Source organism: Lethenteron reissneri, chromosome 65, assembly GCF_015708825.2.
Source record: "Lethenteron reissneri isolate LAM-NWPU_2019-01 chromosome 65, ASM1570882v1, whole genome shotgun sequence".
In the NCBI taxonomy this organism is placed as follows: domain Eukaryota; kingdom Metazoa; phylum Chordata; class Hyperoartia; order Petromyzontiformes; family Petromyzontidae; genus Lethenteron; species Lethenteron reissneri.
Genome location: NC_083843.1, coordinates 6729012 through 6756350, shown reverse-complemented (window position 1 = coordinate 6756350; position 27339 = coordinate 6729012). Strand labels below are relative to the sequence as shown.

Sequence of the window (27339 nt, the reverse complement as noted above, 5' to 3'; positions counted from 1 at the left end):
CCTTTGCAAGGAACTCGCAGTAAGAAAAAACACGAAGGGAAAACTTGCCACAGTGTCACTAAGCAATTGCCTAGTCTCTTCGTTTAGCATTGAATCCGGCTGCGATTTAACTGTTAAGAGCGAGATTTGTAAAAAAAAAAAACACATTTGGAGGTGACAATGTAGAGAAGAAGCTTGCGAACTCAGGCTTCTGACAAGAGGGGGTCGAGAAGCGTGACAAGAGGGTGAGGAGACAGGAGAGATATAGTGGGGAATATAGAGAAACAAGACAGATGTGGATTTTTCCCTCCAGATTTAGAATCAACATCACACGTTTAGAGTAACGTGTCTGCTCTACAATTCCACTTGATAAGTCACTTCGTTGAGCTGCTATCATTTGTGATAGCCAGGTTGCTCTTGAAAAAGAGTTACACTGCTCAGTGGGGCCTTAAACCAGTGAAATAAAAAAATATAGTTAAAAAGTAGTTGAAGAGAAAAATAATATTACAGAGCCGTCATAGGAGGTGAGAGGTGAGAAAGGAATCGAAAGTCTGAGGGCGAGGAGTGAGGAGCTTCATGACCAAGCGGAGGAGCTCGCCTGGGCTGGCGCTGAGAGGAACACTCCTACTGATGGTGAGGACCACCACTTATAGTTTCATTCACTCGTTCATTCATGTGTAATGTTAAGGGCTATAACCTTCATAGGGGAAGCATTACTTGAGGATGAATAATTTTTCCATATCCAGCAGTTGATGTTCTCTCTCTGGAGTGTTTTTTCCTTTGGCAGCCATTTCGACGTTAAATCTCGACCTCCCGGCCATCATTCCTTCCCTCTATGACGAGTCCTTTCCAAGCTCAGTTACTTTTACAGTCAAGATAATTCTAGATTGGAAGTGTTCGTGACTGCAAGGATTCATACTCTTAGATTTTTTTCGGTAAAGTCACGTAGGTTAAAAATAAAAAATAAAAATAATAGAAATAAATTAATAAATCACGACGTTTCGGAGGCAACACAAGTCTCCGTCATCATGTGGGACCGTCACAGATAAATTTACTGTATCAAGTAAGGCAAATAATTATTTCTTTTTACCTACGTGACTTTACCGAAAAAACCTAAGAGTCGTCAAGATAATGTTTGAAACTTTCCTATGTTCTCTAAAACACGTTCCTCTTTCTCTCTCAATATAAATTCCAAACCTGCATCTTTCCAAGGTTTTTCGGCGCACGTATAAGTTTTTGCTCCATTCATTCCATCAATGTCATCGGTTCTTAATGAGATTGAATTTTGTTGTTTAACCAGGAGAAAGCCCATTGTTAATCACTATCTCTGTCTCAAGTGGCATGACAGTAATATTTACGAGTAAAGCAAAGATAATTTATTATTTAAGTAATCGATTACTCTATCCATTATCCATTTGATCACTCAATCAGATAACAAAAAAACAGTTATGGGGAAGAAGAAAAAAAATCTAACCTCTTCCCACATGTGTTGCTGGACGGGAGGTGATGGGCAAGGCTTCGTGACGCCATTGGCATCATGAGCCTTCAGGGATACAGGACGTGAGGGCAGCTGCCATTTTTTAAGGGGTCTAAGTTATTGACCACAAAACAGCAGTCTTTTAAGATTGTTTGGCCAATTCATCAATTAAATAGAAGAAATCGTCCCAAACTCATCTCTACAAAATCACCTTTTTGTGTCGATCATTGCGCCTATAAGTGGTGGCAGAGAGCAAGGTGCAGATACCGGGTTATGATCTCACCTGCTGTAACGACCACCCAGTGTTACAGTGAGGGAAACAAGTATTTGATCCCCTGCTGATTTTGTACGTTTGCCCACTGACAAAGAAATGATCAGTCTATAATTTTAATGCTAGGTTTATTTGAACAGTGAGAGACAGAATAACAACAACAAAATCCAGAAAAACGCATGTCAAAAATGTTATAAATTGATTTGCATTTTAACGAGAGAAATAAGTATTTGGCCCCCTCTCAATAAGAAAGATTTCTGGCTCCCAGGTGTCTTTTATACAGGTAACGAGCTAAAATTAGGAGCACACTCTTAAAGGGAGTGCTCCTAATCTCAGACCAACTGTAACGACCACCCAGTGTCATGTCCTCATGCATGGCGGGTGTTCTTTGAGTGTCCTTTCCTCCCAAACGATGCCGTGCGCTCGCTATTTCAAGTGCAATTGACAAACGTCCCAATGGTGCGTGATCCACTTGAAAAAAAGTTAGTTGATTCTTAGTCAGGCTGTTATGGGCATACCGGTAGATGAATTACATTGTAGCTGTGCATGACTTCAAATAATATTGCGTGTGTAAGAATGACTGAAGATTATAGGGAAAAAAGGGGTGAATCAGGTTGCCTTCGTTAATGTACAGTGCAATCGTAAACATAAACCAGGTTTACAGCTTCGGTATCAGTCTGTCTCTTTGCCGTTGCAGTCCAAGGTACAGATGTTAATGGTCATATATAATACCTTTCGTGAAATGTAGTCAAGTTAATGTTTAAACCTGGTGACAACTCAAGAGAACAGTCATCTAATTTGCAAGAGTAACCTGACATTGTGGTGGAGAGAATGGACAATATTTATATGCAGTAGTCCCTCAGTTTACGTTTTTAATCCTTTACACGAAAACTACTGCTTACCGAGATAACTGCTAAATTAATATAGGAATTACACGTTAAAAGCATGAAACCATTCCAAGATGATCGGAAGTGAACCTTCGTTTCAAACGAATTACTTTCCTATTCCTCGTTTCCTTTTGCGAATTCACTTATGAGTTGAAAAATAAGTAAAAAGCACTGAGTATGCAAGAGAGCTGTTTTCACTCCCTCAAGTCCCACCTCTTCTTCCTGGTCCATCATTCTCTGCATCCGTAGGTACCCACCATAATTCCTGAACCCACTATCCTCCCTCCACCATACCCCATCCCTAATTCACCATATCACTTTTAGCTACCCTCGTTGTGCAGCTCATAACCCTTATGAATCGCCTTGGATAAAGGCGTTTTATATAAATATAAGATACGATAAACAATTCCATTCGAGGTCTAAAGGCTTATAAACAGGAATCGCTGATTGGCTGAGGCATGCCCAGTCCCACTTACGAGCGCTCAGATTTGCCGAAATTCGTGACCGTGGCCTGTTAGGAACCGGGCCGCACAGCAGGAGGTGAGAGCGGTGATTCCTCGCGTCGCCCGCCATTATTTTATTGACCACTTCCGTCTGCGCATCTTTCCCACACTGCGCACTTGTCTCGGTTACAGTTTTGGTAAGCCCACAAGCTAACCATAGCCAAAATAAGTAAAAAACAAACGTCACTGGAAGCATCTTGCAGGAAACCGGTCCCTGGTGCCAAAAAGGTTGGGGAACGCTAATATAAAATATACCGTTAATCAACAACGTTAACGTGAGTCAAAACCATAGGGTCCTATGGGAGGTTTAACATTAACTGAAAAACCGTTAACTGATGTCACTGTTAATCGAGGGACTACTGTATATTAAAAATGCAGAACACTGGGAAGACAATGAAAGTCACCCTATTGTGAATGTGATGAAGTGCGATCTCTGAATTAGGTAACCACTGCCCATTATAGCCTTACAGAGGAGGCACTGACTTTATACATAAATCAACTTTGGATGCCATCGAATGGATCACCTTCTCAACATGAAGTTTAAATATTTTGTCCTTGGCTTTGAACTTGCCATAAGAAATACCGGGAAGTTGACTATCATCCCAACGAGTCTCACCACCACTATGGTAATTTGAAATTAACACCAAGGGCTCAGGGCCGCAGTTGAGATGAACGCTGCTCTATGCTTGTTCGAGCAGACACTGGCGCCTGCTACTGTGTAGGTTATACCAGGGATGCTCAAATCTGAAAATGATGCGCAAAGATGTGTCTTGCATGTACAACATGTCAGCCCTGTTCAGACCACCAGCTCAATGCACACGATTGTGTGTTGCTCAACCTATTTGTTTCATGGCCTATGATAATTTTGTCTGTTGCAATGAGTGTCATCGTCCATAATACGTTTATTTTGGGTTAGATCGTGGAAATATAATTGCGTCGTTAAACCAGCCACCACCCGACACATATCACACAGGGGCGGTTTCTTCATTAGGGCGATTGGGCGACGCACCACCAATGTCATTCAACCACAGAGTTACGCTAGCCGTTATTGTGCCTCTGGATATAGTCCAATCAGCGTCATGTCACGTTTTGTGGAGTACCGCCTCTTTTTGGGCGATTTCACTCTGGCTGAGAATCGCCCAGAGTGTTCCCATAGACTTACAAAGATGTTTTTTTTCGAACGGCGGGCGCTACAATGCATTCTCTATGGCTTCCGGGAGGGCTCGCACTAACGTGCTTACGTCATCATACGTAAGCACGTTTCATCCAACAATATTATTTGTCGCCACCTAGTGGAATCTTTAATAAAAGAAACTGAGTGGATTGTAATAATAGTGAGTATAGAAACAACCAAGATGTATTGTAAGAGTCACTTTATTTTTCATTAATATTAAAGAAGTGAAGTTGCCTTTACATGCTTAAGCTGTTAATTTATCCATTGCATGGGTGGACCTTATCCTTATCAATCATCCAGACATTTGCCCCCCCTGAGAGATTTTGCAGGAGCCGACACTGATATCACATAAACAAAATATGCCATTTTGTTACTAGTGTTGTGTGGCTATTCTTGACACCACTGGAGACTTGTAGATCCACACTGAGACGGAGCTTCATGTAAGGGCTTGCGCCAGTTGTTTATTAACCACTCTTCACACCTCACTTACTCTCGGAGTACTACACACTCACTGCCTACACTCCACACCCGACGCCTGCACCCATTACGGTGCGCGTCAGAACTCTGGCCTGCACGGGGAACTGTCTCCCATTATTCTACGCCCCGGCACGGCTTCCCCTCGTCTGCCCCGGGCGGGGGCACGCCATCACCGCCCGGCGACGAGGTTGGGCTTCTAACCCTCGAGCCTTCCTTTGGTGGCTGGACTGTTCCCACTGCAGGCATACGTTCCCATCCCTACTCACACTCCACACCTCAGGGGATGGGTACTGGGGATTCCTAGCACTCACACAGGCTACTCTAGCCTGGCGCTAATTTCCCCCTATCCTGGGTCCCAACTTCCAACCTCACACCTTCCCGGCTCCTTGCGACGACCCGGAATATATCACGGGTCCCACCCTATATATTCCCGGGGGACATGACGTCACCATCCCACCCGCCATGCATGACGTCATTCTCTGACGTCACTGCAACGGAGGGCGAGCGTGACGTAACGTCATTATTTACTACTCTACACTAGTACAGCACACCGGTGTGTTGGAGAGCAAATCCACAACATTTACAATCTCACTATGACGTTGATCCAGTAATTACAAAGAGCAAATTAGGCGGACAACCTAATTGGCTGTGTTGGGTGTTGGCGGGTTTAATGACGCATATATGTGCGCGATCTAACCAAAAAAAACCTGTATTATTGATGATATTGGTCGTGAAAGCCTCCATCGTATTAAACTGAGTTTCATCGTCGTTTATTGATTTGAATTATTGCTGCCTTCACGCAAGTTATGGGTCCGATAGTGTAAACGTACAACTCCTCTCCATATTTGAGGCTCCCGGAGGCAGATGGCAACATCATATATGACTGCTGTACTGACGATTCCTAATGTGGATGAATCCGGTCTAGAACTGTCTTTGTTTCATTACTGTTTGTTGTTGGGGTGACCACATTTTCTCGACTCTGTGAGTTGGCATTTAAAAAAACACAACGGCCAAACATTCAGTTATTTTGAGCTGGTGATCTGGATTATGGTGAGAAGCCTTTGTTCGTAAAATGCTGCACACGTTTGCCTGTTGTAAATCTGCTCGGGTTTGCTGTGATATGATGATGCAGTTGTTCTGCTGTGCCTCCAGGCACATTCCGTTTTCTGAGTTTCTCATTCACAGGCAGTGATTAAATTGGTGGTTTCACTTAGTACATTCTTCATCTGTTGTATGATGGTTAAAGCTTATAATGTGAGGTCTAGTTTTTAAATGGACTCAATGGCCTCCTGAGATGCTTAGTGGAGAAATGAAACACCTCCCACAACAGAAATTAGTGTTCAAGTTAAATTTCGATTTAAAGCTTTTGTGACTGCAGGGATTAATCTTCTTGGTTCTTTCGGTAAAGTCACGTAGAAGGGAGATAATAAAATAATACAAATAAAACATAATAAAATACAATTCTCCGGTTCATGGCTGTCTTTCCGACAGCCATGTTCTTCCCCTGAGGACGGCTGCTTGCGTTGTGGCCGAAACGTGAGAATTGTATTTTATTATGTTTTATTGTTATTATTTTATTACTTCCCTTCTACGTGACTTTACCGAAAGAACCAAGAAGAGTGTTCAAGTTGATATGTTCCATGGTCTGGGAGTCATCTCTCAATTGCGAAGCAGGCAGCCACCATTGCCTGTTCTCTGTGCGAGTTCAGTTGACTGCTGTTTATCGCCTTCGAGGGGATGTCTATGCCAGATACCTGTGCTGCTGGATCAGTGATGAAGGTGTTGTGGGTTCTTTATGTTGCATGCGTGTCCACGATTCCATCCGCCTGATAAAGGGTTGGTGCCAGCTGCACCAATCGTTGCTGCCGATTTACACATTTTCCAACGTGATGAGTTTTAATCTCGTTACAAATGATTCATGGAAACAACAGGGATAGGTTTTCTGAAACCACCAGGACTGTCGCAATCACAAAGTTACGTTTGTCGACGTCACCCTGAATCACTCCATTCTGTGTCGACCTTCTCTTCAGGTGTATTGTGCACTGCAGGAGCAGTCTGCCGCCAAGGAGTGTGGAGATGGATTCTACAAATCACCAGAAGGAGTCTGTTGCCTGTTGTGCCCTGCAGGTAAAAGCAACACACAGGCACGGAGACCCCCAATCCCTGTGGAACGGCAAAGTGTGGTGGCCAGGTCCTTCCTGTCCCAACCAAGTCACAGGCCCTTCTCCTGTGGAAAGGAACACAACTGGCCCTTGTGTTTACCCCGTGACCTCATCACTATCAGGATACAAAAAGTGATTCGATACTGAAGACATTTTTTAGTCAAGCTATTGTACTCTGAACAGAACCTAACACTGGTTGACTCTCAGTACAGCCCGTGTCTCTCTGAACCAACTTGTGGTCACTGTGTTTGTAAAACGCCTTTGCTTGCTCGCATTTCGTTGTCCTTCAGGGACGTTCAAGGTGGTGGACTGCATAGCTGACGGAAGGAAGGCTTTGTGTGATCTGTGCTCTAAGGGCACTTATATGGACAGAGACAACCAGGAGGAGAAGTGCTTATGGTGCAGCAGCTGTGGTTCAGGTAAGTGGCAGCACAGCAAGTAGGTTGTTGTCATATCTGCAATGTGCGTGATATTTATCTCATGTATGCATGACGGGTGTTCCTTTGGATACTCCCATTTTAACTGGCATGAAGCAAAGACAAAACTTGATAAGCAACTGACCAAAACTTTTTTAAAGAGAGAAAACCCCACCTCGAGCTAAATATTCCAATTGTCCAAATCATGATCTTGTCAAGAGACAACAAATGCCTGGGAACTCTCACACGCCACAGAAGATGACGTCACAGAACCACATTTTAATTCCAATTTGTAGGCCCCTTTATTCATACTATGGTTAGGCAATTGTGTCCTTCTGACAGACAGGTGGCATTCAAACTGAAATGAAATTTTAAAAATTAATTGGTGCAGCTAATTAATATCAACTCGGTATAATCACAGGCAGCTGAAATCCAGATTAAAATCCAGGATATTGTACGATGCTTTTTGCAACATACGTAGCCAACTGTGCTACTCTTAGGTTGTGTATAGTGTATTGTATAGTGTAGTATATATGTAATAGGTTCAACTGAGTCTGAGACGTAGACTTGGAGGCAACACATTTATTCAGTTCCAACACACGGGGTAACTTTCCCCTTAACAAAATAACAACCTGTGGTGTTGACCACAAGGCTAACTACACTAGTTACTACACGACACTAGTTACTACATTACACTAGTTACTACGTAGCTAGTGTAGTTAACCTGTTGGTGACCACCAGGTTAACTACACTAGTTACTACACTACACTAGTTACTACGTCGCTAGTGTAGTTAACCTGGTGGTGACCACCAGGCTAACTACACTAGTTACGACATAACTGCTAATTGAGACCGGGACCAACAGCTTCGGCCCGGGTCTACGTGTTTGAGACTCGTTGAACGGAGAAGGTAGACAAATATTTCTTCGAGGACGAACAATAACCACGGTCCCTTTCGGGACCCGGCTTATATTCTCTGTGGTGTGGCCGGCTCCGCCCTTGGCCACGTCCACTTTCCAGAATCCTCGGGAAGGATCTGGGTCCCAATCACGTGACCCCCCCCACAGCCACTTCTTGGGGCCCCTTTGTCAGCTTAACTGGTCACGTGTCCTCCCGGGTCAACCAGAGTGCCATGGCTTCGAATAACCTCATCCTCCGGCCAGCACCCACACACCCTGTCCTGTAGGGTCGGCACTCCACGCCAAGCGTGGCACCATCTAGCTCTATCATTCAGCGCTCACCGGGCCCCTCTAGGGCCAGTACGACACCCACACCACTGTGGTATCCGCGATGTCGCTACACCGCATGTTGTGCCCCTCTAGGGCTGGCACTGCACCCAGCATGTCGACATCCAGCGATGTCACTACATATAGTAGTGTGCGTGTACGTATCCATAATATCAAATTTTGGGTTAGATCACGTGAATATAAATGTCTCGTTAAACCTGCCACCACCCGACACAGCCAATTTATAAGGCTTGACACGTTAAGAAAACATACCAATTCGTTAATAGTTTAGCACACTGGTGAGTGGGAGAGTAAACCTACTACAACATTTACATTTTGAGTACCGTATCGTTTCGCTAGTAATTACAACCAGTAGCATCAGTCAACATCCAGAGTTACGGAGAAATCTTCGTGTTTTGGTCTTAAATAGAGGGGACAATGTAATGTCTTCACTTGTGAGCCAATCAGGTGCGAACAACAGAGGGGGGTTAATGTATGCATATCAACTACAATGGATAACATCATGGGACCTCCTTTTCCAGTATTAAATTATAATAATAGGGTTTTCCCATTTATGGCAATAAAACAGGTGTTAAGATGTTAAAACACCAAACTGAAACCTTTGCAAGAAATCATGTCTGCATTAACCACATATACTTGTGGTGAACATGCAAACAAAAAGACATAATAATAAGTTGTGTAAAACTAATTGGAGAATCTATTGAAATTGAGATAAATACAATTAATTTTAACTGCTTTGACAAGCTTAATGCGGCCTGGAAGCGTATTATTAAGTAATACATCTTACAACTGTATTCCTTACTAAGTAAATACATGCTAATCAACTGGGATTAGCAATCTAATCTATTGTCATATAATTACAATAACCGCCCCCTCCTCCACCTCTGATCTCTCCAACACACCAGTGGGCTGAAGTTGTAAACTAATTGGTGCGTTGTTTATGTGACAAACCTTACTGGTTATGTCGGGTGGTGGAGGGTTATGACACATTTATACTTACGCAATCTTACCCAAAAACCTTTATTATGAAATATATGTTGAACTTCTTTCACACCGTACGTAGCCAATCGTGCTAATCTGTGGGTTTCTGTGGGTCTGTATTGGTCTGGGTTTGTGTGGGTCTCTGTGTGTGTATGTTTGTTGAACTTTAGCACCGTCAACTTTCTCATTGCAGGCGAGGAGGTGGCTGTGAACTGCTCCGTGGCCCAGGACACGGTGTGTCGGTGCATGGAGAGGCTCAAGAGAGATGGCGATTCGGGAATTTGTCTGCCTGAGGAGACACACTCAGGTAGTAGTAGTGTAGTGAGTCCAACTGAGTTGCAGACGTTGTTCCTTTTAGAGGCAACACATTTATTGTAACACCATAACACAAAGGGGTAACGGCCCCTTTACCCAATATAGCCTAGGGTGGTGGCCACCCAGCCAACAACGCTATACAGAGGGGTTACTGCTAAGAAGGGTCGGACCCTCACTCGGGTCTCCGACGACGTGGTTGCCTCGTAAGAGGGAGATCTTTCAGCTTGAGACGTAGAGCTTCCCGCTTGTAGGTGTTGAGCTTCCAGCTTGTAGAATGCAGTGACCCCCGGTCCCTCTTAGGGACCCACCTTATATCCCCCTACGGTCAGGGCTTCTACGCCCTCAGCCCCGCCCGCCTTCTCCAGCATTCTCGTTCTCTCTTGATCCCTCTCAAGAGCTCTTCCCGGACACGTGATCACCCACTAGCCCCCCCCCCCCCCCCCCCACCTGGGGCCCCCTGTGTGGACTCTCTGGATCACGTGTCTACAGGGTCAACCAGAGTGCCATGGCCAGGGGCAACCCTGCCCCTGGGCTGACACTCACCCACTTCCCCTCACCCACTTCCCCTCACCCACTTCCCCTCGTGGGAGCCCCCACCACAAGCTTGCGTGGTGCCCTCACTATTCCAGTGCTCACCAAGCCCCGCTAGGGCTGGTATTACACACAGCCACCCACACGGTGCTGTCCATGTTGTAGGAACATCGAATGGCGCGGCCCTTCTAGGCCGGCACCATACAGTGACATCTCTGATGTCACTACAGTAGGATTACGAAGCCGCTCAAGTCAACCACAACAGCAGATTTTTTTTCTCAGCTGACAGTGGGAGCAAGAGACAGCCTGACAACTCAAACAGCAGAAGCTGTCTGCAGTAGAAGTGTAGTGGTGATACACGCTGCCAGGAGGGATCGTGAGGCAGCGCGTGGTGATTGGTTACATCGAGTGGGTGCTCACATCGCGGTCCGCATAGGCTCCGCCCCCTCGGGAGCGGAGGGCTATGTAAGGTGATGCGCGCTGGCACTCGGGGAGTTGGTAACCAGAGAAGACGGAAGACGGAGGGAGAGATAGGCCCTGGAACCCCTAGCCCCGCTGCCCTTGTAAGGGCCGGGGTTCTGAGAGGCTCAGAGGCGAGGCGTTGGGATTCACGGTCCGACGCCCTTGTAAGGGCTCGGGCTGTGTAGCCCAGTGGTCGAGACCCGTAGTCTGACAAGAGGGGTCTGATAGCTCCCCGTGGGGAGAGCGTAGCCAGAGAGCCTGAGTCGAGGCAGAGATAGGTACGCGTACCCCACGGGGAAGACGGAGTACGTGGCCGAGTCAGGCACGTGAGAGATAGGTGTTATCTCGGTTGGGACTGTTACGTGTGCAACCGTTGTGAATAAAAGAGTGCTGCCCCGTCAACTCGTCTCCCGCCATTATTGAAGATATTACAGAAGCACGAATTGAAATTCAACCTAATGTCTATTGCAGGCTTCAGGGGCTGCATGTATGGTCAAGCCAGCCATGTGTGATGTTATTAGTTTAATACCTGGTGCAATACTGAACACCTAATATTTATTTTCTCTACACAGAAGTTTTAGGCTGGAGTCCCCTTGCCTCCAAATCTTCACACTCATTTCAGAGGTTTGTGGTTTAAGCCCAACGGCTACCCTAGTTGATTCTGCTGGTGCATTCAACAAAATAAAATGCACCATCTGCTTCATGGTGAATGATAGAGTTCTGGTAACCTTATTTGGAAATAGAAGGCCATGGGTTCAAATGTTAGAATTACCTGCAAAGTTCGTTCTTAGGGGAACGCAAATTATCAAAAAATATCGCCAACAGCTGTCCAAATGCTGCAAATGATAATCTGTGGAAAAACGCCTTCATGATATTGTTGTGCTAAACAAACTATAGAAATAATGCAAAGAGCAATTATTTAATGGTTTGATAGAGGTCTGGATTCCCATGCATTGCAATGCATCATAGAGACCAGACAATTAGGCCCAAGAGGGGACTGCTGTTGACACCTTGTTATTTTTTTCTCCTTCGTAAAATTTCAGACACCACAGTAGTCGTGTTGGTAACAATCTTCGGCTTCGTCCTGACTGCACTCCTGGTGTACACATTTTACTTAAACGTGAAACTGAAGGGGTCGACTTTTAAGAAGATGTTGAAGCGATCTGGTAAGTGGTAATGTTCCGTGCTTAATCCAAAGATTGCATCCTGGTATTGGGCTGAAATGATACATCTACCAAAATTGATTTTTACTCTCATTATATATGAATTAAAATGTGCGCAGAAATCACATCTCGGCACGAGCCGCCTCTGAATGCTCTCTGCAGACACCACTGCACAGAATGATTAAAATGAGTCGCATTCCATTTGAGAGCTTGGCTATGGTGCCATTCTAAATGGTCCCTAGAAGAGTGTTGGTGACAGTCATCTCTGCCATGCCTCAACTCATCCAACAATATTCACACTCGCATAAAGTCGTGTTGGATAGGACGCTCAATTGAAGTGTTGTAATTCCTTCGTTGTGTGCTTACTGCTTTTCTGACAAAGAGAGAAAGTGGACAATTATCGAGGTCCCGAGGTGCATCGCGATAGGATTTGGACTGATTCAAAAACGATCGTAAAACTGTCTGTTCATGGTCTTTGGCCGCAGGTGATGACATTTTCATCTTGACAATGCAATTATGCAAACTTTACATTCCAGTTAATGTCTGTCCAATCTTAAACAATATGAATAATTACTATTTGGTTCTTTCGGTAAAGTCACGTAGAAAGAAAATAAATAAGTTAAATAATAGAATACGACGTTTCTATTGCAACACAAGCAATCGTCATCAGGTAGAAAACAAACCTAGTGAACTTAAAAATACAAAGCAATACAACACAGAGAGTCGGCTAACACGAGTCAGCATATTACCTGGTTGCTTTACGTTCTTACAAAGATTGCTAAATTTGAGAGAGAGACAAAACACAGACACGGAGACACAACGACAGACACACAAGCAGAGAGAGAGACACACCATAAACATACAGAGTATAAAGAATGTAAATCTTCTTGGTTCTTTCGGTGAAGTCACGTAAAAGGGAAGTAATAAAATAATAAAAATAAAACATAATAAAATCAAATTATTGATTTTATTATGTTTTATTTTTATTAGAACCAAAAAGATGAATCCATGCAGTCACGAAAGCTTTAAATAGAAAGAATGTAAATGTTCTTCTTGACTTTAATATCACCATGTTGAGTATTCTGTGTCCAATTATAGAATAGTTTTTCGTTTTGGACCTCTAAGAAAATGATACAACCATATCAGCTGTACTATGAATCAGTGATAACCTAATTGTATCGGATGTTTTTCAGACACTCCTCCTACAAATTATGAGCATGATGAAAATCTACCGCTTGTTCATATAATGCGAAATGAACACAAGGTGCCATATGGAGTTCAGGTAAATTCAACACAGCATGGTTACATGATGACCCTACTCTACATTGTTTCATTGTGTAGGCGTACATACCAGTACAGTGAAGACTCTATCCCACAAACACAGAAATAATTGTAAACGTGTCTTCTCCACACGTTACAGAGGAGCAATGATAGCAGCGATACAATGCAACTCATTCAAGAGAACAAAGAGAATATCAAGGCCTGGATCGGAACGGATCCCTCGGCTTTCCTGGAGCATCTCAACGGCCTCAATTTGATTCCACGGCGTGTTCATCAAGCGGCTGTCAACAAGGGCGGAGAGGAGAGTGTGGAGCTCGTGATGGACCACTTCATCAGCCAGGGAGAGTCGGGCTGTGAGAAACTGTGGGACGCCCTCTACTCTGTGAGGAAGCAATACGTGCAGCTGTGGAAGTGGATTCAGAAACACGGTACGACCCACGTAAACGAATCACAAAAAAAAACTACGGCTAAACAATTTTTATATTTCCAACTGTAAGGGCCCCCACTGAGCCATGTATCTCTTTATTAGAAGCGACCTGGCCATCATAAATGATAGCAGCTCAATGAAGTAGCGATATCATCATCATAATCAACATCACGTGGAAATGTATATTAGCAGCCAAGCAGGGGCGGTTTCTTCATTAGGGCGATTGGGCGACGCACCACCAATGTCATTCAACCACAGAGTCACGCTAGCCGTCACTGTCAGCCTCTGGATATAGTCCAATCAGCGTCATGCTACGTTCTGTGGAGTACCGCCTCTTTTTGGGCGATTTCCCTCCAGCTGAGAATCGCCCCGAGTGGCCCCATAGACTTACATTCAAAGATGTTTTTTTTTCGAACGGGGGCGCTGCAATGCATTCTCTATGGCTTCCGGAAGGGCTCGCCCTAACGTGCTTACGTCATCATACGTGCTTACGTCATCATACGTGCTTACGTCATCATACGTAAGCACGTTTCATCCAACAATATAATTTGTTGCCACCTAGTGGAATCTTTAATAAAATAAACTTGAGTGGTTTGTTTTAATAGTGAGTATAGAAACAAACAAGATGTATTGTAAGAGTCACTTTATTTTTCATTAATATTAAAGAAGTGAAGTTGCCTTTACATGCTTAAGCTGTTCATTTATCCATTGCATGGGTGGACCTTATCCTTATCAATCATCCAGACATTTGCCCCCCCTGAGAGATTTTGCAGGAGCCGCCACTGCAGCCAAGTACTATCAGTACGTGATGCTGATTCTACAGACTTACTCATAGAAACCCATACTCAGAGGCCTACAGAGATCTAGAGTCCAAAATAGAACCAAAGAGACCCATACTCATCGAAACCCATACTAAAACTAAGCTATTTATTTATTTATTTTACCAGGTAAAGCCCAACTGAGCAATGTAGTAGCTCTCTTTCAGAATTGAAGTGTATAGAAGCAGCCACATCTTCTAAATATGGAGCGGGAAACCAGAGGATCCAGATAAAAATCCACAAGACCACGTGGAGAGAGACACCGCAAACTCCAAATATACAGCAGCAGGCATCAGGGTCGGGATTGAATCCACGACCTCCTGTATACTAGGAGATGTACTTAACATCTAGCCACCGCAGTTGCCCACCAGTATATTGATATTGAATGGATTTTTTTAGAGTCAAGGAGGGAAAAATTTGGCATATGCATTGCTTTTGTAATGCTTTCCAACACCAGCTCGTCCTCGGGGGAAGTTATTAGCGACAATAACGCTACGTTTAAAGCAGCACGGCAATGACGCCACGCTGCGTGTGACTGAACAATGTCACGTTACATTTGAGAATGTTTGAGTACCGATGTGATCTTGATTATGTTATATCTTGTGGCTTGATTCCAGAAGTACAACTGTAGCTGAATATTATTTAAAGTCAATTAAATGTGTTAAACGATACGTTTGAAATTCATATGCACCTCTGTTGACTGCAGGCGAGGCATTGAGGGCCATTCGAGATAAGGAGTCGGATCTGAAGCTGTGGATTTCCAGAGACCCCAATCATCTTCTGCTGCAGCTGATGAGCCGAGGACGAATCTCGAACGAGCTCTTCACTGAAGCCAAGGGCATCCGGGATGGCGCGGAGGGCGCGCAGCTGCTGCTCAAATACTTCATAGAGAGAGGGAACGATGACTGCCTCAAGCTTCTGTTTGCTCTGCAAGCCGTGCAGGACCGTTATCCTGGAGTCAAGGAGTGGCTGGGAGGCCTTGGTAGTAAACAATCTTTGAGATACCTTCCACCTCTTTCATGTTAACCGGCCATCATCTCTTCCAGTGACATTTCCTGCCCCTCCAAGCCTCACGTGCACAGCAGCGTGTAGACTATTCAGAGTAGAGGGCATGCCTCCAATTCAGAATTGGGGTGGACTATGTGCTGCTGAGATTACACACCACATTAGCTCTATTGTAGAGGCTGCCCGAAATTCGGTTTCGGTTTCGGCGCTGAAAGTTGGCAATTAGCCACTTACGGCATACTTTCGGTTTCGGCCGAAAGTAAAATTTTTACTTTTGGTCTGGTTTCGGTTTCGGCCAAAACTGATATTGACTTTTGGTCGTCAACCGAAGATCTATTATTAGAATACAACGCTAGTGCTAAGTCTATCAGTCGGTCAGTCGGGGGATCTTTGTCTTTAGCCTGTGTGTATCGGGGGCGGGGCAGCGACTGCGTAGCGATTCGCACGCTGCGCTACGAACCCGGCGGCCCGAGTTCGATTCCCGCTCATGGCCGGTGACGATTATTTGAACCGGTCCTGGGCCTCCCCTAGGTCTACTGAGCCTCAAACGAGTAAGTGGTGTGGTATGTCAATATCGCCACTGGGGAGACAAAGGCGGCCGGCCGTGGTGAATCCAAGTCCCGGGCGAAGCCGGGTAGTAAAGCTAGTATTTCATAAATCTTGTGTTCGGTAACTTCGGTTATATATCTTTCTGTTTCGGTCTTGGTCGAAAGTGTAGTTAAACTTTCGGTTTCGGCCGGAAGTAAAACTTTTACTTTCGGTCTTGTTTCGGTTTTGGCCAATTTTTATCCACAGTGGAGGTTTTTTTTGGGGGGAGTTTGCATGAATATCAATGTATCGTTTAGCCCGTAGCTACAGGCGTTATCCATAACCTCTTATGGATAAAATATTCTAGAGGGCTAACATTATGTTCAGCTGTCCAAGAGCACTCCAACCTGCTCTCGTCCACCCCTGAAGGCTGAATCAGTGCGAATGTTGTCCCCTTTGTGGTGCCGCAGGCTTCCTCAGGAGACTCTCCAACAAGTCCCACGTGGTTCTGAACAGCTACAGCGACTTTGTCCTCCGGGACAAAATCCGCTTCAACACGAGGGAGCTGCTCATGGCGCTGCGGGACGACCTGACGCCTCTGCTCTCCCAACTACAGATCAGGAACATACTCACCGACAACAGTGTGCGGGTATGTCCACTAAGATCATCGTCATCATATTCATAATCGTCATTTATCATCTCATAAAGAGGTGTTTGGTATTCGGACACCGAGGTCTCGAACTTAAAAACGCCTCGCGTCAGTCTCTCTGCTGTCACCGCCTCGGTGTGGAACTCTGTCCCATTGGACATCCGCAACATCAAATGCACTCTGACCAGTGGCGGCTCCTGCAAAATCTCTCAGGGGGGGCAAATGTTTGGATGATTGATAAGGATAAGGTCCACCCATGCAATGGATAAATTAACAGCTTAAGCATGTAAAGGCAACTTCACTACTTTAATATTAATGAAAAATAAAGTGATTCTTACAATACATCTCCATGTTTGTTTCTATACTCACTATTATTACACTGCTTACATCACATTACTCGCTTAATACACTGCTTACTTATACTGAAATTTTGCTCTTCTCTCTTTCAAAGTAGCAAAGTGATCAATTACTCTCTCATTGAAAGCAGACATGTTCCTGACTAGTTCCCTCTCCATGGAAAGCATAGCCATTGCATTCAGACGTTCCTGTCCCATTACATTTCTCAGGAATGTCTTGATTCTCTTTAAGGTTGAGAAACACCTCTCAGCTTCAGCAGTTGTCATGGGAGTGGTTATGAGGATGTTCAACAGAGCAACAGTCTCTGAAATAGTATCCTGGAGGTTCTACTTCAGCAAAACCTGGTACAGCGCTAGTGCACCACAGCAGCCCTTGAATTCTGGACTCTCATAAATGACAGACAGTTCAGTCTTCAGCTTCGCCTTATTTAACATAGGGTATGCCCTGACAGTGATGTTCAGAGCCTCAACAGGGAATGTATGGCCATGCTGTTGAAACATCTCTCCTTGTAGCAGCGTGGCACTTACAAGGTGGTCGGTAAAGAAGAACCTTTCTTTGGTGTGCAATACAGTATATAATTTAATGTTGGGTTTGTCTATGGCAGTATATAGTAGGGTGTAGACTCGTGTGATGTAAGAGAATAAAGTTTAGATGGAAGCATATTATATATATTTTTTACGACGTAGAATTGTAATGTATTACTTACTGTTAGTAACTCAGCGTATTGTAGAGTATATTTAGTATACTGATGATAATATGTAGTTTATACTTTAGTTGTTTACGTGGTGGTTTTAGTTACTGCAGCTACATACTATTAACACTCCTTCCCTTCATTAATGCTACCCATATCCCCTCCCTTTGATGCTGCTAATCCTGCATAATGCACGGGCATATGCAGTACTAATCACATACCTGCATTTCCCATAAATATGCTAAATTCCTCTTGATATGCAAATTCTTTTGTTAAGGCTCCCCATTTCTTCCCCCTTTCCAACCCAGCTTATATACATGCTCCAAGCACGTGTGCTTTTTCATTCAGACGCTGTCGCCTCGACAGACCTGGTTTTCACCTGAGGACGGCTACATGAGTTGTGGCCGAAACGTCGTGAGAATTATTTTATTATGTTTTATTTTTATTATTTTATTACTTCCCTTCGACGTGACTTTACCGAATAAACCAAGAAGATGAATCCTTTCAGTCACGAAAGCTTTAAATCGAAATTCCACTAGGTGGCAACAAATAATATTGTTGACTGAAACGTGCTTACGTATGATGATGTAAGCACGTTAGTGCGAGCCCTCCCGGAAGCCATAGAGAATGCATTGTAGTGCCTGCCGTTCGAAAAAAACCATCTTTGAATGTAAGTCTATGGGAACAATCTGGGCGATTCTCAGCCAGAGTGAAATCGCCCAAAAAGAGGCGGTACTCCACAGAACGTGACATGACGCTGATTGGACTATATCCAGAGGCACAGTAACGGCTAGCGTAACTCTGTGGTTGAATGAGATTGTTAATGTGATTGAAAAAGTACCTTTCACACTTTGGTGGTGCGTCGCCCAATCGCCCTAATGAAGAAACCGCCCCTGACTCTGACTTTTAATTATTATAAAAAAATATTGACAACAAAATAATAATGCCATAACGCACCAGATTTAGTAGTGCGTATCATGACGTGAGGCTGTAACAGTTCGAGACTTTTGATGTCCGAAGAAGATTTGGAGCGACGCTGCTGTGTAGGGTTCTACCATGAGCCTTCAGTGCAAGGCGAGAGAAGTGAGGCGAGGTGTGGTGGTGGGGAACCGGTGATGAAGGGGTGACAAATACAGGCGATTATTATAATTTGTCCTTGCTGGGGAAGGAGAGACAATGAAGGCCATGGAGCGCAGTGGCCTAGTCGAGTCGTAGGTTGGTGGACACCAAGGACGACACGAGGAAGGTTGTTCTGCAACCCTTGTAATTTGCGGACGTTGCTCGATGATGGCTTGGAGGGAACAGCATTGCAGTAGTCGAGATGAGGGCTAACCTCGACTGCAGGCGACGGTGTTGGCAATATTTATGGTAATGACTGGACGTGGGTGACAAAGAGTAGTTGACATGAATGTCCAGAGAAAAGGTGGAATAATCCAGTGACACCAGTGAATTTGAAGCGGTCCGTAATGGGCATTGTGGTGCTGGTGATCGTGATGTTGAGCGGAAAAGAGGGTGACATGAGCCGCTGTCTGGTCCCAATGAGTGTGGCTTCAGATTTGGCTGCATTTAAAGAAAGATAATGCGACCAGAACCAGTGCTGCGAGGCTGTTATGCACTCTGAGAGATTTTCAATTCCTTGAGCATTAGTGGGGTTCATTGGTGTCTATAATACAATGTCATCAGCATAGTGGTATTTAATTCCGAAACTATTCTCGATCTAATGAGCAAACGAAAAATGTACAAAAATAACAACTTGGAGAAGTACAAACAAATGCAACAGAAGATCAGAGAAGCAATCCGACAGGCAAAAGAAAAGTGGATGGAAGAACAATGCGCCGAGATTGAAGAACTAATTAAAAAACATGACAATTTTACTCTGCACAAGAAGCTCAAAGAAGCTGGTAACATCTACAGACCAGCCCCAACAGCTACCTTGTATGCGGACAACAACCAACCAATCCTAAATAAACAAGAAAAAATGGACACCTGGATAAACTATATACACAAGCTCTATGGCGCCGCGAGAACACCTGCAGAAAAAGACCAACAGATGTCGAAAGACGCTCTACACATTTTAACATCAGAAGTAGAACATGCAATCAAAACAGCTAAGTCAGGCAAAGCGTGCGGGCCCGACACAATCCATGTAGAATTGCTCAAACTATTAGACAGTAACAACATACGACAACTGACTAATTGGTACAATCAAATATACAATGGCAATAAAATTCCATCCGACTGGCTACAATCCATCTTTGTGGCCATACCAAAGAAAGCAACAAGCCGGAAATGCGAGGACTACAGACTGATAAGCTTGATGAGCCACGTGCTGAAAGTCTTCCTGAAGGTGATCCAACAGCGCATACGCTCCACATGCGAAAATGCATTGAAGAACACACAGTTTGGCTTCTGCAAAGGACTAGGCACAAGAGAAGCAATCTTCTGTCTACAGATACTACTACAGCGATGCTACGAACATCAGAAAGAAGTGTACATCTGCTTCATAGATTACGAGAAAGCCTTTGACTCAGTAGACCACGACCGACTAGCAGCTCTATTAAAACAACTGGGACTAGATAAAAACGACATCAATTTCATCATTGCTCTTTATTGGAAGCAAACAGCCCAACTCCGATATGACAACGAATTGACAGACCCAACACCAATACAAAAAGGTGTACGACAAGGCTGCCCACTTTCACCCAGTCTTTTCAACATCTACTCGGAGCAGATTTTTGATCGAACACTAGCAGATAAAAACATTGGTATTAAAGTCAATGGACAATATATCAACAACATCAGGTATGCCGACGACACTGCACTGCTGGCCGATTCGGAACAAGACCTACAACAAATCTTGGATGAGGTTGCCACAGAGAGTCAAATATGGGGCTTACGAATTAATAAAAAGAAAACAAAGGTTATAAAGGTCAGCCAAACTACAAGCGAAATAACAATCAAGCTTGGCAGTGAAAAATTGGAACAAGTACACCGATTTAAATACCTTGGTGTAATCATTGACGATCAGTTGAACCATGAAGTCGAAATCAAGAGCAGAATTGAACAAGCAAGGCAAGCATTTATGAAATGGAAAACACTCTATGCAGACCGCAACTTGAGTACATCACTGAAACTGCGCACACTGAAATGCTACATCTGGTCAATATTGTTGTACGGAGTAGAGACGTGGACACTGACAACAACAGCAACAAAAAGGCTCGAAGCTTTCGAGATGTGGCTGTATCGAAGAATGCTGAAAATCCCATGGACAGCCAAAACCACCAATACACAAGTTCTGCAAGATATGGGCACTGACAGGCAACTGCTGAAGACCATCATTAGCAGGAAGTGTTACTACCTAGGCCACATTACCCGAAACGACCACAAATACCAGCTATTAAAGCAAATCCTGGAAGGAAAAATCGAAGGAAAAAAACGACCAGGACGGCCAAAAACGACATGGCTCAGTAACATCAAAACATGGCTACAATTAACAACAGCACAAACTCTACACGCCATGCTAGACCGGGACCAATATCATCGTGAAGTCGCACACGCCGTTAGGCAGCACTAAAGAAGAAGAAGCATGGGGGGATGTGTAGATATCAAACAATAGTGGCCCATGCACGGAGCTCTGGGGTCCCTGCACGAGTCCTTTGTGATAGTGGATGTGGATTCACCTTTTTGAAGAGGTGGTTCTCTCTCGGCCACATAGGATGAGATTAATTTTAGGACTATTTCTCCAATTCCAAAGTCGGACTCAAGAAGACTTGTAAGCTGGTAAAATTAACAAAATCGAGAAGTGATCGAATGCCCAGACCAATGAGAGCCGCGATTGCCGAGTCGACGATTACATTTCAGTCTCCATTGAGTAAGTTGAACGGTCGGCAGATTTACAGGAACAGGCGTTTGGCGACGAGGTAATCTGAGTCTTAATTTGAGCAAGAGTACGACTGTCACGAAAGCACTATTGATATGCTTTCTAGGCTTTACAGAACATGTCCCATTTTGAGTCTACTGCAGAAGTGGTTGACAGTGATAAATCAGAGTGATCAGCAATGAGTGCTATGTGTGTGTCTGATGTAATTCCTTTTAGTGCTGGTTTTGTTTCCAACTTTTAAGGGGAATCCTGTGATCAATGTGGCCAGTATTCTGCAGGGGTAAGTCCCGAATAGCAAAATCAATTTTTTTCCAGAAGTGTTTGTTCATATTGGATCATCTTTACTCGAGTTATTGTAGCCACAGGCATTACAGATTGACGGAGCCAATTTTAAACTTTTGGTTGGAAGGCGTGAACAACAAATATGGGACCTTGTTGTACGTGTCTCACAATCACGTGCACTAAGTCAAACTTTCGTCATTAACGTTGCTTCACGGCTGAAACAACACAAACAGAGTGGTTCTTGCGGTCATGTGTTCACCCGCAGGAAGTGAAAGGAATGCAAGCTCGGCAAGGCAGCGAGAAGGCGACGCAGCACATGGTGGAGTTGGTGATGGCGAGGGGGCGACCCAGGGTCAAGCAATTCTGGGAGGCGCTGTGGGACCTCAGGGAAAGTTACCCAGACCTGAAGGACATCTTTGATAAATTCTAATGGATGGAACCAGAAAGAGAGGAAGACCTAACAGAGAATGGCTTGACGACGACATCATAACGAGATTGGTGCCAGAAAGATGTGACCACTACTTGAGCAGATTGACACTACAAGACAGAGAGAGGAAATTGGAAACAACAAATCTTGATTCAAAGCTTTCGTGACGGCAGAAATTCATACTCTCTGGGTCTTTCGGTAAAGTCACGTAAATAGAATAATAATATTTTTATTCTATCTACGTGACTTTACCGAAAGACCCGGAGAAATATAATAATAATATTTTTATTCTATCTACTTGACTTTACCGAAAGACCCAGAGAGTATGAATTTCTGCCGTCACGAAATAGAATAATAATATTTTTATTATATCTACGTGACTTTACCGAAAGACCCAGAGAGTATGAATTTCTGCCGTCACGAAATAGAATAATAATATTTTTATTCTATCTACGTAACTTTACCGAAAGACCCAGAGAGTATGAATTTCTGCCGTCACGAAATAAAATAATAATACTTTTATTCTATCTACGTGACTTTACCGAAAGACCCAGAGAGTATGGAAACAACAAATCATGAAATGTGCAGAGGACCACCTCCTACGACGGGGCTATCTGTCCATGGATCATGATGATGATGTATGAGTTGTGGTGCAGTGGTTATCGCACTGCACTAACCATGGTGGCCTAGTATGCAGGAGGATGATGGTTCCATCCGGACCCTGACGATGCCTGCTGTTCTATATTTGTAGTTTCCCGTGTTGGATTTTTATCCCAGTTCACGTTTATAATTAACGTCACGCATTATTTGGCTCCTGCTATAAATTTCGACGTGATAATATTAGCCTCTTCGTTGAGCTAACATTTGTGGTAGCCAGATTTTTTTCTGAAAAAGAGCTACACAGCTCAGTGGGGCCTTAACCTGGTAAAATTAAAATTAGTTTAGTATTTTTTTGTCGTTATATATGATTGTTTGCTTATAACTGTGAAGTAATGTGTTCAACTAAAAGTGAGATTTATCTTACATTATTTAGAGTGACATGGCTATGGTACAGTCTAGCAAGGTATTTATTGGCACTCACCAACAATCATGAGAGGGAATATTTTTTATGAAATACTAGCTGTACTACCCGGCTTCGCCCGGGACTTGTATCCACCACGGCCGGCCGCCTTTGTCTCCCCAGTGGCGATGTTAATACGCCACACCAGTTACTCGTTTTGCGGCTGAGTCCCTCCCTCACCACTCTCCCTCCCTCACCACTGTCCCTCCCTCATCACTCTCCCTCCCTCACCGCTCTCCCTCCCTCACCACTCTCCCTCCCTCACCACTGTCCCTCCCTCACCACTCTCCCTCCCTCACCACTGTCCCTCCCTCACCACTCTCCCTCCCTCACCACTCTCCCCCCCTCACCACTCTCCTTCCCTCACCACTCACGCACGGCCGCCTTTGTCCCCCCAGTGGCGATGTTAATACGCCACACCAGTTACTCGTTTGAGGCTGAGTCGACCTAGGGGAGGTTCAAATAATCGTCACCGGTGGTGGCCGTGAGCGGGAATGGAACTCGGTTCGCCGGGTTTGTAGCGCAGCGTAGCGTTAACCACTACACCCACCGCTCCTCACACACCACACACGCACAGACACACACACAGACACACACACAGACACACGCAGACACACACAGACAGAGAGACACACACACACAGACAGCACGCTAACCACTACACTACCGCTCCCCACACACCACACACGCACACACACAGACACACACACAGACACACACACACAGACACACACACACAGACACACACACAGACACAGGCAGCACGCTAAGCACTACACTACCGTTCCTCCTACACAACACACGCGCGCGCGTACACATACACGCGTTTGCTGCAGACACACACGACTTTCAGGGTGCGTACGGCAGTAAACGACTGAAATAATAAAACGGCAATACTGCGCAAGGAACTCCTTAGACCTGCAACACATTTGTGTAATGCGAGCGTAAACACACAAATACATACAAACACATACACAATACACACACACATACATGCAGACACACAGACAGACACATAACACACATACATACACACACATACATACACAGAAACACATACACACATACATAGACACACACATACATACACACAAACACATGCACACACGTACATACATACATACAGACACGCAGACATACACATAAAGACATAGAAAAAAACGCACATACATGCACACACACACAAACACATACACATACATACATACACACATACATACAGACACACAGACATACACATACACACATACACATGACCCGGCTTCGCCCGGGACTTGGATCCACGATGCCCGGCCGCCTTTGTCTCCCCAGTGACGATGTTCACACACGACAGCAGTTACGCGTTTGAGGCTGAGTGGACCTAGGGGAGGGCCAGGTCCGTTTCAAATAATCGTCAGCGGTGGTGGGCGTGAGTTGGAATCGAACTGGGGTCGCTCAACCAGCTTAATGACTATTTGTACAAAGAACATATAAAGAATCGATTATAATAACCAGGCTACAGTCCACATTATAAACTGCCAGTACACGCAGTCAGCTTCATAAGCAGGCTAGAGTGTACATGATAGAGTGGCAGTACGCTCACCGAGCTTAATAAGCAGGCTACAGTCTACATGATAGACTGGCAGTACGCTGACCCAGCTTAATGACTATTTGTACAGTGAACATTTAAGTAATCGATTGTTGGCGCGTTGGGTTTAAAAGTAATATTAATTGCACACATTGTGGTGGGGGTGGAGTGAAGAGTAGGAAAAACTTTGCTGAATTTACCTCAGAGTGGCGTGGTGGGTGTCGAGGCCTAGTAGCGTGCAGAGCCTGCGGCCTCGCCTAAATTGTCCACCCGGCAGAGGCAGGGTACGGGTGGCGTTCCTTCCCCCCCCCTAGCGCTCCAACAATATTGTGTAATGGCTATTATTTAATTATTTACGGAGCCTATGAAAGTGGCGAAGGCGTGGCTAGCCGTTGGCAGGGGCAACCGCCGTCCAATGAAACTGCAGCCTCTGGCGAAGGCGTCGCTAGCCGTTGCCAGTTCCAATGAAAGCGGCGAAGGCGTCGCTAGCCGTTGCCAGGGGCAACCGCCGTCCAATGAAAGTGCGTATGGTCCGAAATCCACACACACACACACACACAGACGGACAGACAGACATTCACGATTTTATATATATAGATTTTGTGTACCGACGTGACTTTACCGAAATAACCAAAGAGTATGGATTCCTGCAGTCACGAAAGCTTAAAATCAATATTGGTCTATGAACGTGCAGTGTTTGTGTGCATTGTGTTTGTTATTGTAACGTTCTGACCCTGTGCCCCGACTGGACTTCTGGTGAGATGTTAACTACCTCGCCTTGTATATAGAAGATTGTGGGTTTATTCCTGACCCTGACGATGCCTGCTGCTGTATATTTGGAGTTTGTGTGTGTCTCTCTCTCTCCATGGTGGTCGCGTGGATTTTTTTCCGGGTCCTCCGTTTTTAATAAATAGTAGTTTTATCTGTGAAAAAACAGCTGTAGAGCTCATCAGATTCGATAATTGGTTCTTTACCCTTCTATCCTTCTATCTGGCAACAAAACTGACACCTTTTTTGTTGCCAGATAGAAGGGTAAAGAACCAATTATCATATTTTTACTGGCAAATGAGGTCCCCATAGTCTCATCAGATTCCTTCTGAATTATAAATATTGTAAATCGAGTCAGGTTATTGACAAGTCCTTTGCAATAACCAGATGTTGCTGATACATACAGCTAACGTGCGTTGTCTTATGCGGTACTGTACATTAATAAAATGTGATCACTTTCTATAACCGGGTGCTCGTTATATATCATCTCACACAATACAACACAAAGACCCCCCCCCCCCGTGTAGCCCATAAACGTCAACAACACGCAACTTAACGTGAACTTTAAGTACACATCGGAAGGCTACACCGTGTACTTGTCTACCGCGTTGCCACGCTGCTACGTGTGCGGTGGCTTCAGCCATGCCCGTGCAAATTGCACGGGCAAACCAAAAGGAAAAAACTCGCAGCCTGCAACAAACGTCACGCAGCAGCAGCAACAGCGCCAGCAGCCGCCACAGCATCAGCAGCGCGAGCAGAAGCAGCAGCCGCAGCAGCAGCTGCAGCAACCGCAGCCTAAGCAGCAGCAGCCAGCACTGCATGAGTGCCAGCTGTTGCAGCAGCAGGACGCTGACTCGGCGGCCGGTCGCGCAAAGCCGCCCACCGACGACGAGGATGGCGAGGGCTTCACCCTCGTCACCTCCCGCAAGCGCAGGGTAAGGCCCGGCCACGGCGGAGGAGGCCACGCGCCCCTAATCCTACGCGCACGGCCACCGCCGATCACGAGCCCGATCCAAAAGTCGATGGCGACTCGCCTGAGGACAGCACGGTGGGACAAGTGCCGCCAACATCCTCGCTGACACCGCCGCATGCTGCCTCAGCATCCTCAGGGCAAGAGGAACCACGAGCCGGTGCGGCGCCTGATTGGCGCCACACTGCAGGAAGGCGACGAAGGCCGGCTCACCTCACCCGAAGGGAGAGCAAAAGAACCTCCACTACCAGAGGGCAGCCACATTCTTCACGATGGGGCCCTGCCATCACCAAAGGTAAATGAGGTTTCTGCCGAGTCACAGTTTGACGAGCTGGAGGACTCGGACGATGAGGTGTCGGAGACTGAAGGAGAGGACAATGTGAGTGACTCAGCTACTCACAAGTCAATAGCGAGTGCGATTACTCACCTGGGAACATCCACAACTTCCTCAGGAAAACTTTCAGGAAGCGTCAAGATAGGGTTGGGGCCATTTTCCCTGACCTCACCACTTTCCTCAAAGCGTCCCAACAAATCTGCCGCAACAGCGACAGGTTTGTTATCTCGACTCAGGAATACTACCTCCTA

At 45.1% G+C, this 27339-nt stretch overlaps 1 protein-coding gene across 1 annotated transcript; it reads left to right on the top strand.

Annotated features, from left to right (window-relative positions):
• Positions 1-26249, top strand: LOC133359376 (uncharacterized). The gene is made up of 10 exons (XM_061577775.1): positions 1-612; positions 6799-6895; positions 7221-7349; positions 9767-9880; positions 11925-12047; positions 13238-13326; positions 13465-13753; positions 15277-15552; positions 16574-16752; positions 22228-26249. Exons 1-10 carry the CDS (start codon positions 556-558, stop codon positions 22390-22392), a joined length of 1518 nt encoding a protein of 505 aa, XP_061433759.1. The 5' UTR covers positions 1-555; the 3' UTR covers positions 22393-26249.
• The last annotated feature ends 1090 nt before the right edge of the window (positions 26250-27339 follow it).